Source organism: Rhineura floridana, chromosome 5 (genome assembly GCF_030035675.1).
Source record: "Rhineura floridana isolate rRhiFlo1 chromosome 5, rRhiFlo1.hap2, whole genome shotgun sequence".
In the NCBI taxonomy this organism is placed as follows: Eukaryota; Metazoa; Chordata; class Lepidosauria; order Squamata; family Rhineuridae; genus Rhineura; species Rhineura floridana.
Window position 1 is genome coordinate 80,396,228 of NC_084484.1, and position 13,225 is coordinate 80,409,452.

Below are 13,225 nucleotides of genomic sequence, written 5' to 3' on the forward strand. Positions count from 1 at the left end.
TTTGAATTATATCCTGTCCTTCCTCCCAGCAGGAGCACAGGGTGCCAAATAATCTAGATCAGGTTGGCTGGACTTCCTGTTTAGACTACAACAGCATCTAATACTGTATATCAGGATGGTTAGACTTCAGGTTTTTGGTATTTAATTTTATTTCTATTATTACTAACAATACCCAAGATCTGCCAACCAGAGCAAGCCACCAAAAATATGCACTTACAGTTAAAAAATTCTAGGCAGGGAATATTTTTATGAGTGCCAAAATTCAACTTTTTGATACTGAGCTACACACATTTCCATTGAACAATCAAAAAAACTACAGACAAGAGCTTTCCTGTTTCCCAAACAACAGGAAAGGTTTTCTGGGGGACAGAGTATGTTATAGTGGGAGCATCATCCTGGAAGGTCCAATCGACACATAATTTCCTCCACATTTATATTTTGAGTGTGGTTCTGTGTACTGAAACACATGATGTTCCCGAGAAAGAATCAGGTCTACCATGTGGGTAGAATTGTTTCATTTCTTACTCTTCTATGCACCTTGTTTTTGATGCAGCCCACTCCTCCTAGAAATATTTTCATATATAAACATTTGATACATTTAGGTCTGCACTTTCGCAGATTTAACGATGAGTACGTCCTATTGATCTCTATAAGAATGTATTTGATTGTTCAATGTAAGCCTACATCAAAAAGCATACATACTGTAATTACAGGCAGTGATAAATGAAAAATGTTAATAACTCCAATTATGATAATTACAGGTTGGTATTTTCCTTTCACAATTGGTGTTTGGATTATATAAACTTAAGAATAAGGAAAAATGAAAAGAGTAAAACCACATTCCAAATTCTGCACAAACTCTTTCTAATGTACCCATTGACAGGAAACAGTTTCAGGAAGTATAACAGACCCAGCATGCCTTGCCTTGTTTCCAGTGAAAGGGAATTACTGATATGGCACATTTCATAAGTTTCATTGAAGCCATTTTCTTTCGCTGGCAGCAAATGTGTATATCACAGGGAACGTACACTCGTGCTATGTTGCATGTGAATAACTGTACAAGTGAACAGCCAAACTACTTCTGTACCCACTTACACAGAATACAGTTGTTGACTGTAACATGTGAAGAGGGCCAGTATGTTTGCCGGATCTAATTGTGATCTTATGTGAGCTTTCCTTTTTTGTGGGGGGGGGGGGAGGAGATGATAACTTCATGGTCGTTGCTTCCCTAACAATGACCTTCATTGTTTAAGAACACTAGAAATATTGAGTACCCATGGTTGACTCTGGCGAAGGATGTTTCATCATTCTCCAAAATTGATGTTTTGGTGTCCATGTCATTTTCTGCCACAACAGACAGGCTTTGTTGGTCTGCATGTTAAATTTACAAAGATAAGAACTGTTGACCCCATGGACACAGAATTGCACCTTGCAGCACTGACTGGTTTGATGCTTTGTGTTTTAATCCTGACAGTGACTGTTTTGTTGTGCTTCAAATTCACCATGTTGTGTTTGGCACCTGGTAAGTTTTCCCCCATTCACATTTGGACGGTTGTGCGGTCAGTCGATCACCTAGAAGACTCTTCCCAGTGGCAAACACACTCCCCTTTCATGGGGGGTGTCTCCCAGGGATCGCAGCTGTCGTGCTAGCCGTGCCACCCAATCCAGTCCAGTCCAGTGCCAGAATTGGATCAGTTCAGTGAACTAATTCCAGCCCAATACCAACACCAGCTAAATCATTTGTATGGGCACCGGCCCACCTTGCAGGGTTGTTGTTCCATGGTTCCAATTTTTGGATACCGAGCCACACACATTTTAAGCGAACATCCATACAAAGTACAGAGAAGAGCTTTCCTGTTTCACAACCACCAGGAAAAGTTTTTTTGGCGACAGAGTATGTTATAGTGGGAGCCCCATCCTGGGAAGCACAATCGATAGTTTCCCCCCATTCACATTTGGACTGTTGTGAGGTCAGTCAGTCACCGAGAAGACTCTTCTCAGTGGCAAACACACCAACACCAGCTAAATCATTTGTATGGGCACCGGCCTGCCTTGCAGGGTTGTTGTTCCATGGTTCCAATTTTTGGATACCGAGCCACACACATTTTAAGCGAACATCCATACAAAGTACAGAGAACAGCTTTCCTGTTTCACAAACGCCAGGAAAGTGTGAGAAGGTCAAAATAAAGGCACCAACTCACATTTGTTCAGTCAAAGCTCTACATTTATTAGAGAAATGTTACATCACATTCTCTGGTGAAAGCCTCCGTTCTTTCCAGCCCCATATCTTTTAACAGAGGTTTCCTTCTCAGAAAGTTGCTTCCATCTTTCTGGGCTTGTAGATGAGTGAATTCCCTCTGTGAGTGTATTCTCCTACATGGGTGCAATCCTATCCACATTTATTTCGAAGTCCATTGGATTGGTCTGCACAGCACACTGATCAGTGTGGGACCAGCTTTCAAGTAGACGTGCATGGATCATGATCTCTGCCTGCAGTCCCTGGAAATCTTACTTTTCAGTAAGCAGACAGGTGGGTTTTGCGAGCATGAAGAGAGATGCTGTAATTGGCCGTAAGGGGGTTAATGAAGAGTTTCACGAGGCATAAGCAGCCAGACGTTTGCAGTCGCGCTGGTGCCCCTTTTCTTCAAGCACCCCTTTGCCTGCTCCATACCAACACAAGCATCATTCTCCCAATCAGCCTCCCTGGGGTCTACAGTTCCACCCGCCAACCCCTCCTTTCCCGGGAAAAACTGGATTGAGGTTGCCCCCTGGTGTTCTGAGATGGAATATATTGTGCAGGAAGCAGCAAGAGCGGTTGAGGAAGTTTTCTATTAAGCAGCCGGAAACGAACTGAAGAGGACAGAGCAAGGGGGCAGAGTCGGGGAGGATCCAAAAAAAAAAGAAGAAGAGAAACGTTTACATGCACTGAAGTGGATGCAGTTTTTCAAGGTAAATCCTGTTTTTAACCTCATCGATTAAACCCGGTGTTAAAAGCAAAAGCAGCACAATGCATGCGCTTTTGTTAAAACGTCGAGTAAACGGTCCAAATTTAAAGGATCTCCATTTTGGACCAGATGCAGATTTTCTTGCCGTGTAAACAAGCTGAGGAGGGATCCCCTGCCTCTTTATTAAAGACTACGATTAGTCAGTGGTAATTCGCAGCCGGCGACCGGGACTTCCAGCTAAGTTGCCTGCACGGCTTAAAAACACCAGACCGAACCACCACCAACTCCCCGCGCGGCTTTATTTGTTGTACTGAATGCGACCCACCGGATTCCTGAGTCCGAAAAGATGCGAAAGAGCCTGGGAAGATGAGGGCGAGAGAGCGCTGCTTCGCCTAGCCGCCCGCTCTGAGCCACCTGGGCACTGGCTAGTCGTTTGCAAAGCTCAACAACTGTCATGAAAAAGCCGGGAAGAAAACTGCCCCTGAACTCTGTCGGAGGCAGCGGCAGCGGCGGCGGCTTGTGCTTTGAAACGGCGGGTTCCTCCCGCGGGGGCTTTTTGACTGAGGAAGAGGCGAGTCTCTTTCCTGTCACCGTTTAGAGACGCGGATGGGGGAGGAAATCCATTCATTCAGTTCTGCAGGTGTGTAATCAGCCGTAGCCCCGGGATCTCCTGTGGATCTACAACCGAGCAACAAGAACAACAATCCCAATACCCTCCGGAGAGTCAGGTTTCCAGTGCTACTGCGTGCGATTTTTATTTTCATTTTTATTTGATTACATTCCCTCCCCCATCCTGCCTCTCTCTTCCTGACGGGGAGTGGGCGCTCGACTGAGATTAGTCAGCAAGTGTGTCTAACCCCCACCACGATTCTACACACACACACACACACACACACACACACACACATCCCTCTCCTGGACCAAGAAACAAAAAAAAGCCCCCTCCCAAAAATAACACCACGCACTTGCCAGAAAGATCAGCCACCAACCATAAACAGAAACAAAGAAATAGGTGTTACCACCCAAAAGATCGTGATTTCCTTCCTTTTTCTGGGTGTTCCTTTTTCCCTTTCTCCCCCCCCCCTTCGCCCTCTCCCTTCCCCCTCTCCCTTCCCCTGGAGAGGCTTTGTTGCTGTTTAAAGTCAGACAATGAGGCGCCGGGAAACTCCCCTCGGCCGCCTGGAGGGAGGCAAAGAGCTTTAGCACCCACCGTGCACGAAGGGGGAGGGAGAATTGCCCTGCCTGGTCAATTTCAGCCCGGAGGGGAAGCTCCCGCCTGCCTGGGCTCCCCGATGGTTTTGCCTCGGCTCTGGGAGAGCTTCAGATTCCGTCGCGCGCGCCTCGCCCTCCTGAGCTGCTTCTGCACTAGAATGTTGCGGCAGGTCTTGCACAGGGGGCTGAAAACGTCTTTCGCCAGACTCGGCCACTTCATTGCCAGCCACCCGGTCTTCTTCGCCTCCGCGCCCGTGCTCATCTCCATCTTGCTGGGGGCCAGTTTCAGCAGGTACCAGATCGAAGAGAGCGTCGAGCACCTGCTGGCCCCCAAACACAGCCTGGCTAAGATCGAGAGGAACCTGGTCAACAGCCTCTTCCCCGTCAACCGCTCCAAGCACCGGCTCTATTCCGATCTGCAGACCCCTGGGAGATACGGCAGGGTCATCATCACATCCTTCGTGAAGGCGAACATGCTGGACCAACACCACACCGATCTGATCTTAAAGGTGAGCACTAGCAAGGGGAGAGAGGGAAATCGCCCCTCACCTTGGATCCTATTTTGATTGTTTTAAAACATTAATAGATGTATCTCCATCGTATATTTATATAGTCGACTATGCCTCTCTCCGGAACTGTTTTCTGCCCTGAGAATGTAGCTACCAAGTCACATCCCTGCAACAGTTGGGTTGACTCCTGGCTGCAGAACAGAACAGAGATTTCCTCTCATCTTGGAAGGTGATAACCTGGCAGATGGGATGGATTTTGTGAATGAAGGAATGATACTTTTAAAACAATCTGCCTGTACACAGACACATTCCCCCCCACCTGTGCCTATTGTGTAAGTTGAATCAGTGATGGCTAGTTTTGCTGATTTGCAATTAAACCTAAACTTCAAAATTGATTAAGGGGATTTGTAAAAGTATCATTTGTGGGACTGCTCTTGACTTAATTCTTCTAGAACAGATTAGCAAAACACCCCAAAACCCTTAAAATATAACAGCTCTTGCAAGTTTATTGTAGGTGTTGTTGAGTTTGAAATATATTTGTTTCATGTCATTCCAACCAGGGCTTTTATGGCATCCCACACACTATTTTCACATGCACACAATTTCAAATCAAAAGAAAGGGTACATTTCTTTTTTAAAAATGACATTGCTATATAGACATTTCCTATGTAGCATAATGCATGGAATGTCCTTAGATTTTACTTTCCTAGGTCAACATGCGCTGGTATGAGAGGTACCAGCTGTTCTAGTAGTCTGTCATAATTTGTCATATCTGCATTACAATATGTACTGCAATAATTTTGTGTGCAGGATTGGAATAAAAATATGAAAAAGAGATGCAGATGAGTGGAAAGAAGATCAATATGATGAAGAGGATGTAAACAAATTTCTGAAACATGGAGAATTGTTTTAGAGGTGTGGCTATGACCATCCACCCACACACTTTCCATCATAAAGCAACTGCACTGCATGCTTCCATTGCTTCTTTTGGGAATTGCCAAACAGTTATTTCTGAAAACAGAAAAATGTTGACAAGACTTCTGAAGACACTGCAAAGTAATCTTAAATGTTTTGACCTTTAGAGTCTCTCTCCTCAACTGAAACAATGCATATTCATAGAGAGTCTTGCAAGTTCCACCAAAAAATATGCTAAGCATTCCAGGGATTGATTTTTTAAAAAAAACTTATTTGCAATGGAATCAGCAATAGCAGCATTTACTGATCTCACGTTTAATGATTTGCATGGGAATACTGGCATATTGGTTCAGAAATATCAAAAAGGAGATGTAGTTGATTTCTTCCTATAGAAAAATTTCTGGCAAATAAGAATACTCTAGAGATGTTGATCCCTATTCCTTGTTTTCCCTGATATACATTTCCTTCGAAGTAGGCATAGGATTAGAATGAATCTTCTCCTGGCGTGCTAGCTCTAGAAATTAGACACAAATGACTCTCAACCTTTTCTGAAACAATTTTTTATGCATCACATTATGTATCAGTGCAAAGGAGAACTGACAGGTCTGTCAGAAACATTGATAATTATATCAGTGTTCAATGCAATCTAATTTTATAGACAGACTTCTGCCACAGAATGGTTATTGTTCATTTAATGAGATGATGGTAAACCACACTCCATTGTCACTTTTGACACCATGGACTCTTGCAGTTAGCTAGAAGTCATCAGGCACACCAGATGTTCTCTGTTCCAAACTAATAGCCATGTATTCATTGAACAATGACTTCTGTTTTAATTGCTTCTCTTTGGGACTGGTGCCATGTTCAGGTGAATGTGTGGTTAAGCCCTTGAAAGATGCTGGAGGTTGCGTCTAAGCAAGGAGAAACAGAAAATGCAGTTCTTGACATGTTATGGTGATGTCGTGTTGAAGGGTTTGTGCAGCAAAGGGAGTAAAAGGTAGAAGACCACATAGGAACTAAGGCTGCAATCCTTAATCCGTTTTCTAGGGAGTAAGCTTCATTTACTACAGTGGGACTTGCTTTCAAGTAAACACGCATGGGGTTTCACTACATGTTTTTAGGGTCTCATAATGTTCCACATTATAGCTGTACTGGAGTATCCAATGAAACAAGAAAAGGGATGTTTCATTGAGTATCTAATAGGCACAAGTATGACTATAAGTTTATTGAACATGCTGTTATGTCTTTACTACATCTATGTATTTTATCTGTCTAGAATTGTTCCCTCTATTTTTCTTTCTCCTTCCTTCTCCAAAAGATGGCCAATGGTACAATCCATTAATCAAAATTATCTATTATCTCGCCATCTTAAGAGGATCTCACATCTGGAAATATCTTCCCCATTATTATAAGTAAAATGGGGAAGGGCCATAGTTTTAGTGGTAGAGCATCTGCTTTCCATGCAGGAAGTCCCAGGTTCAATCTCTAGCATCTCCAGGAAAGCCTGGGAAAGGCACCCTGCCTGAACCTCTCAATAACCTCTGCAAATCAATACTCATCTAGATGTGTTCCTATGTTTGTTCCTAAGAACTAGAAGGCATGTTAAGTACCGCTTAGATACAAAGCAGTTGTGTCCATCAGTATGAGAAATCACGAGTTATGAGTTGAGAGATTGTTGATTGTTTGATTTGAGCACTGTTTCCTGTTGATAGGTGTTGGTCTTGGGACATGAGGGCAGGACTATTTTTACACTAATGAATCACCCTTGGCAGGAGAAAAAGCATGGAGATTAAACTACAAGTCAGCAAGACAATATCAGCAACTGAAGCCTCACTTAGCCTAAGATGGACCTCAGATGTTTGTTAGTGTTATATCTGCAGCTCATTCTCCACTGTCAAGTGAACCTCAGCATGCTTTGCACTCATGAAGTGTTTGGAGGAAATTCAGTGCTTATATTAGCAACTCTGCAATGAAGATGCTCTTCATATCCCAGACCCAGTTTGGACACAGCTGATTTCTTCCTCTCATTTAAAAAGGATTTCTAAATTAATCTTACTTCTCACTAGCTGTTGAAAAATAACACAAGTGAAGAAATCTTACTGCTGTCTTTTTTTTGTCTTTTGGCTGACCACATCTGTTTTTAAATTTCAATACAACTATATAACCAAACTCCAAACTTCTAGTTGCAAGCATATTTGTTACAGCTACTTCTTTGCAACTGACATCCAAGTTTTATCAGCACAATGCTAAGGAAAGATACCAGTTCTTTCCCAAATCTAGCAAGTTACCTCTTTCCTTGCAGAGCTCATTTAATAGTGGAATGAAAGGGGATTTTAAATGAGAAGCAGCACAATCCCTGTGTGTGTGTTTCTTAAATTTATGTCCCATCCTTCTTCCCAGAAGGAGCCCATGGGGCCAGTTGTGTTCAGTGGAGTTTACTACCTTGTAAATTTGTTTAAGATTGTAGCCTCAGCTGATAAGGTCTTAACCTCAAATCAGGAATCCCACTAGATTTGAGTACAGAAGTTTTCCAGTGGCTCTAACTTTGGTGCAGTCAAGTAGACTTTCATCAAATATTTAGTGGCATGGAAATCTAAGAAAATGAAAAATTGCAAAAACAACTAACAATGCAAGCCGATATATGTCTACTCATTAGCAAGTCCCACTGAGGTCAATGAAACTTTCTTCCAGGTAAGCGTGTATAGGATTGCAGCCTAAAATTCCTATTTTATTTCAGAAAATGTAGAAAATTGGTATCTGTCATAGCCTAAAAGGAGATTCTGGATAACAATAAAGAGACACTGAAATTGGTCTCCAATCATTAAAGGGACCAAAAGAGGCATCTTTTTTCTCAATAAATATATTTTATTTAGATCAGGGATAGGGAACCTGTGACCCTCCAGATGCTGTTGAACTACCGCTCACATCATGCTGGCTCGAGGAGTTGGAGTCTAACAACATCTGATGGGCCACAAGATTTCCCATCTCTGATCTAGACCAACAAAACTCATAGGCAGGCCTTTTTCTGTTAAGAAAGATAACTGTTGTACTGCCTATTCTCACAAGGGTCTAGTGGGATTACCTTTTTGTTGTTATTATTGTTGTTGTTTCTTATTTGACTGGAGGCGAGTACAACTCACAAAGGGAAAGGAGCCAAGATTGAAGTCTGCATACAGTATTGGAAGATTGTTGCTTGTGTGTAGGTTGATAATGTAAAAGACGATGGGGCTTGATCTTTTCATATTCGCACACTACATGAGTTTCATCTAACAGCTGTAAGAAGTGTGGCATTTGATATTTGAAAATAGCCTGAAACACACAGAAGGCAGGGAAATCGTGCTAGCACAGATTCCCTACATGAATGTGGCCCATTGGCTTGCCAAGGTGCTAGTGGCATCTCTCCTACAATCTAGCTTAGAAGGCAAGTCACAGAACAGAACCTATATAGCTACTACCTAAAATAACTAGGACTGGAATTGAAATGTTGGGAAGAATAAAATATTAAATATGGCCTAAAAGCTTTCCTTACTCCCATTTTTATCTTGTGTTTTCTTTGGCTTTTAAAATGCATCCTTGTTGAGGTTTTCTCATATTTAAATTAGTTATAAACAACTAATATATACGTCAACTAAAATATTTTAATCAGTAAGTAACTGATTACAATGTGAAAACATCTTCTAAAGGCATACATGTTAATAGAATGCTGCAAAACTGATTTTGAGCATGCTTGGGTATCATGGTCCTGTATTCTAGCTTTACATGCAAAATGCATTCACCTGTCAAAACATTGAGGCAAACCATTACACATTTCTGGTTTGGTTCAGGTCCATCTGTGATAGACATTCTGATTGTTTGGGTCTGCTTCAGTTCAGTGTAGGCTGATAGGGCAAACAACCCCACCCCCCCGGTTTGGGTTTGGTTCACGTGAGCAAGTTTTAAATATCATTCACATTAGAACACTGAGTTGCATGTTAAAGCAATTCTTGTACCTGTGATCCTGCATCCTGATCTTCATGCAAGTGGTTAAACATAATAGAAAGAAATGCCTCCAGTAGGTACACAAAGTTGTAACAATGTGGGAAGGGACAATACACTAAGGAAATGGTATGTTGATCATGGGTTACATTACCTGACATTAAAATATTTCATTTGTTGACAAAATGTTTGTTTCCTTTAAATTCTCTTACTTATATACCATCTGTCTCCATTCAGCATACTTCCTCTCTGGTGTCTCAGATGTATTTTAGGATGGCCACTTACGCAGTGCCCAAAAGAGGACAAAAGAGGCCAGAGATTTGCATATGCCAATGTATATGTATAGATGCAAATTTAGAAATCGTTATTATAATTTAAATAGAAATACAATACAACTCACCATAGCGGGGGAAGGCTGTGATCAGGTGACCTGTGCACTTGCTCAGTCTGCTGTCCAGGTGCTAACTATTGATGGGCAACTTCAACGTCCCTGCCCTTCTTATAGTTCCTTATATATAAGCCAGACTTGGATATGACTGTCCTCTATAAAGTAGGGCACAAGGCCACCCTTAATGTATGCACCTCAAAGCTTGAGCACTGCCCTGCCAGGGATTTTACAAGCTTGTCTGTAAGGAAACTTTGTCTTCTTTTGTTCTGGAGCCAGTTGTTAGAAGAACATGGCCTTTGTGGAAACTGTGCACCTAAAGTGAACAGCCAGCTTTTTTACTGTCCGTTTCCCTGGAACCACTGAAAACTTCAAGACCTACTGCACACACAACCCAGTGTGGACTTTATCCCTCACCTAAAGGGTTCTGCACCCAAGTATCACATATCTTTTTATTTCAAGTTTTGGCAACTTGGGGTCAAAGGTTAGAAACAAAACTTTCCAGGAACAGCCTCATTTGCTATAGAGAGGGCTTGAGTACTTCAGCGTTGTCTACCAAATGGTTCTATCACAGCCTGTGACAGTAAATTGGAAATTGAAAGCAGCAGGCCTCCCTCCTGCCTTCTCCTTCCATGGCTCATTGACACACTGTGAAGAGGGCAGAGTACATGAGCCTGGACAAAGGACAATGTTGATTTGTGTACTGTGATTCATTTTGCTTGGTTGCAGTGAGTGTGCTACAACATCAGTGTTCTTAGTCAGACTCTTAGGCCTAGAGTTGCTTGCCCATTTTAATGTTCTGCTTTGCTCACCTCTTCCATCTCCTGATGCAGCAGCCTCCATACGTGGAGGAATGGCCGCAACTAAGGGCTGTCAATTCAGAGATCAAGCCAGTTCGGGGGAAGGATTGTAATTCAGTGGTAGAGCATCTGGTTTAAATGCAGAAGGTCCCAGGTTCAGTTCTTGGCATCTCCAAGTAGGGCTGGGATTATCCCCCATCTGAAACCCTGGAGAGCCACTACAACTCACCGTAAACAATACTAAGCTAGATGGACCAACAGTATTAAGCAGCTTCCCATATTTCTGTGGTTAAGGCAGCTTCATTATGGTTTGGTTATTGGAATTATGTCCCCGCTGAAAAACTATGGTTTGCAGTTGAATGGCTACCATAATGACAGAAATCATGATTTAAAGTGTTTCACTAGTTCTCACACAGTACTAAACTAGATGGACCAATAGTATTAGACAGCTTCCCATATTTCTATGTTTAAGAAAGCTTCATCATAGATTGGCTGTTGGAATGATGTCCCCACTGAAAAACTGTGGTTTGCAATTGAATGGCTACCGTAAAGACACAAATCATGATTTGAAGTGGGTTTCACAGTTCTCATCAGCCCTCTCCCTGGTTCACAACTACCTTTATATGACTTTCAGTAAATTGTGCCCAGACCCTGATGGGCAACAGGAATGTGTGCACCATGACAGCACTGGGAAAATCTCCCACGTTTGCTGCAGGAGTAGCAACTGTGCTTCCCCACAGAGCACAGGCCCACCATTAGCCAGTATCCCATTACCAGTACTGAAGACAGATTCAACTGCTAGTTCAGTCAGCTTCTGTATATGGAAGGGGGGGGCAGAATCTTGTCCTGTGTCTCAGGCAGCAAATGTCTTGTGCTGGCCCTGGTCTTAGGCAACTACCTATGATTACCCGTTAAAGTGAAATCACTTGTAAATAAGCTATGGCCTTTTTTTCCCCTGGAAGACTTCCTCTGCTATATAGGACGTAGATTTCCTTTTACTTTTATTTTTACAGCATAACTTATCCATACCTCATACCATACTAAAACTAAAAAAAGTTGTTGAAATTCTTTTAGCATCCTTTCTCACATAAATTGGCTTTAAAGCTCTCTGATTAGATTTTATTAACTCTTGGCATTCTGAAATTCTGAGTCATTCCTTATAAATCATATTAGAGTTAGAAATCATGAGACTAGAGAAAGATTGTCTTGAGATTCGGGGTAAGGAATCATCTGTATGATGGTAACACGTTTCTTTTTCTTCTTTTTAACAGAATCAAGTGAGGTGGTAGATACCCTAATTAAGCATCTAGTCCCACTGAAGGATCAGGACTAGATAAGGGTGGATAAACTCAAGATCAATCCAGGCAAGACAGAGATATTGACGTGGGAGCCCTGATTATCCTGGGAGTCAGTGAATACTTTGTTCTGAGTGGGGCTGCACTCCTCCTGAAGGATCAAATATGCACCTTGATGGTGCTGATGTCAAGCTCATGTCAAGCTTTGTCCTGAAATCAGGAAGGCTAGAAAATTATTTTTGTATTTAATGAAAGCTCACATTCCTGAAGTTAAGGCATTAAGTGAAATTCAGTATCATATGGGATTAGCTATAAACATGTCAGATGTGAAGCTACAATCTCAGAATTACATGACAAAGGACATGGTTATGCTAAACTTCTTTTTGTTAAAATGAAGGTGTGCCACTGCTTTAGATAAAACAGCTTTTATGAGATTGCAACAAGTGGCAATCTGTACAGTAAAAGAGATCTTATCTCGTGGCATTTTCACCATGACAATATGGTCTAAATTTCTGGACTGCTGTAATAAGTATTTAATCACTGAATGGACAGTTGAAAAGTTAAATCCTATTCTTGGAGCAGAACTCATATATGCAATAAAGTTGGTTCTCCCCACCTTTTTTTTTTTTGCTGTGTGATCATGTGGTGGGGCACAAAAAGGCCCCTCCATCCCATCCACATAGGGAAATGGTGCCTCACAGCTTCCTATTAGACCTTCCCCTTGTGTGCAGCTGGGAGTGATGCAAGGTGGAGGCATCTTCCTGGATGCTTCCTAGTTGCTCACACCAGCTTTGTTAGGGTTAGGGAGAGGTATCCACAGATCTGATCCAGCCTATGAGTAAAAAAGCACATCTTTTGTGGTGTGGCTGGTGGATGCAGTTTCATCTTTTTGTCCAGAGCTGGATGGTGATGCCCAGGCTGAATTCTCACTTGATAGCCTTCAGGATACCAATTCAAGACCTGCTGCAGCGTCTCTGATACTTCCTTAGATAAGACTGGGGAGCTACCGTTAGGCCAAATAAGTATTTGGGGATGTACTTTTTAATTGTTTTTAACTATATGTTTGCCAGTAATGGGTCCTGACTAGGTATCAGGGAGAAATTTGGTTCTGTTTGCAATTTAATGAGAAACTACCTAATTTGAACTTCTTGAACCAATATGCATACCAAAACACAATTATCCTTCCAAA

The 13,225-nt window shown here is 42.2% G+C and overlaps 1 protein-coding gene across 2 annotated transcripts in view; it reads left to right on the forward strand.

Moving 5' to 3' along the window:
• Window positions 1–2,814: 2,814 nt before the first annotated feature.
• The window catches only part of PTCHD1 (patched domain containing 1), a 93,414-nt gene continuing 83,003 nt past the window's right edge, over window positions 2,815–13,225 (forward strand). Inside the window, exon 1 of one of the 2 annotated variants that reach the window (XM_061627304.1) lies at window positions 2,815–2,949. In XM_061627304.1, the coding sequence (XP_061483288.1) occupies window positions 2,935–2,949 (15 nt within the window). In that variant the 5' untranslated portion in view covers window positions 2,815–2,934. Of the gene's footprint in view, window positions 4,667–13,225 lie in introns of both variants that reach the window. The other variant, XM_061627303.1, reaches the window with a different exon arrangement.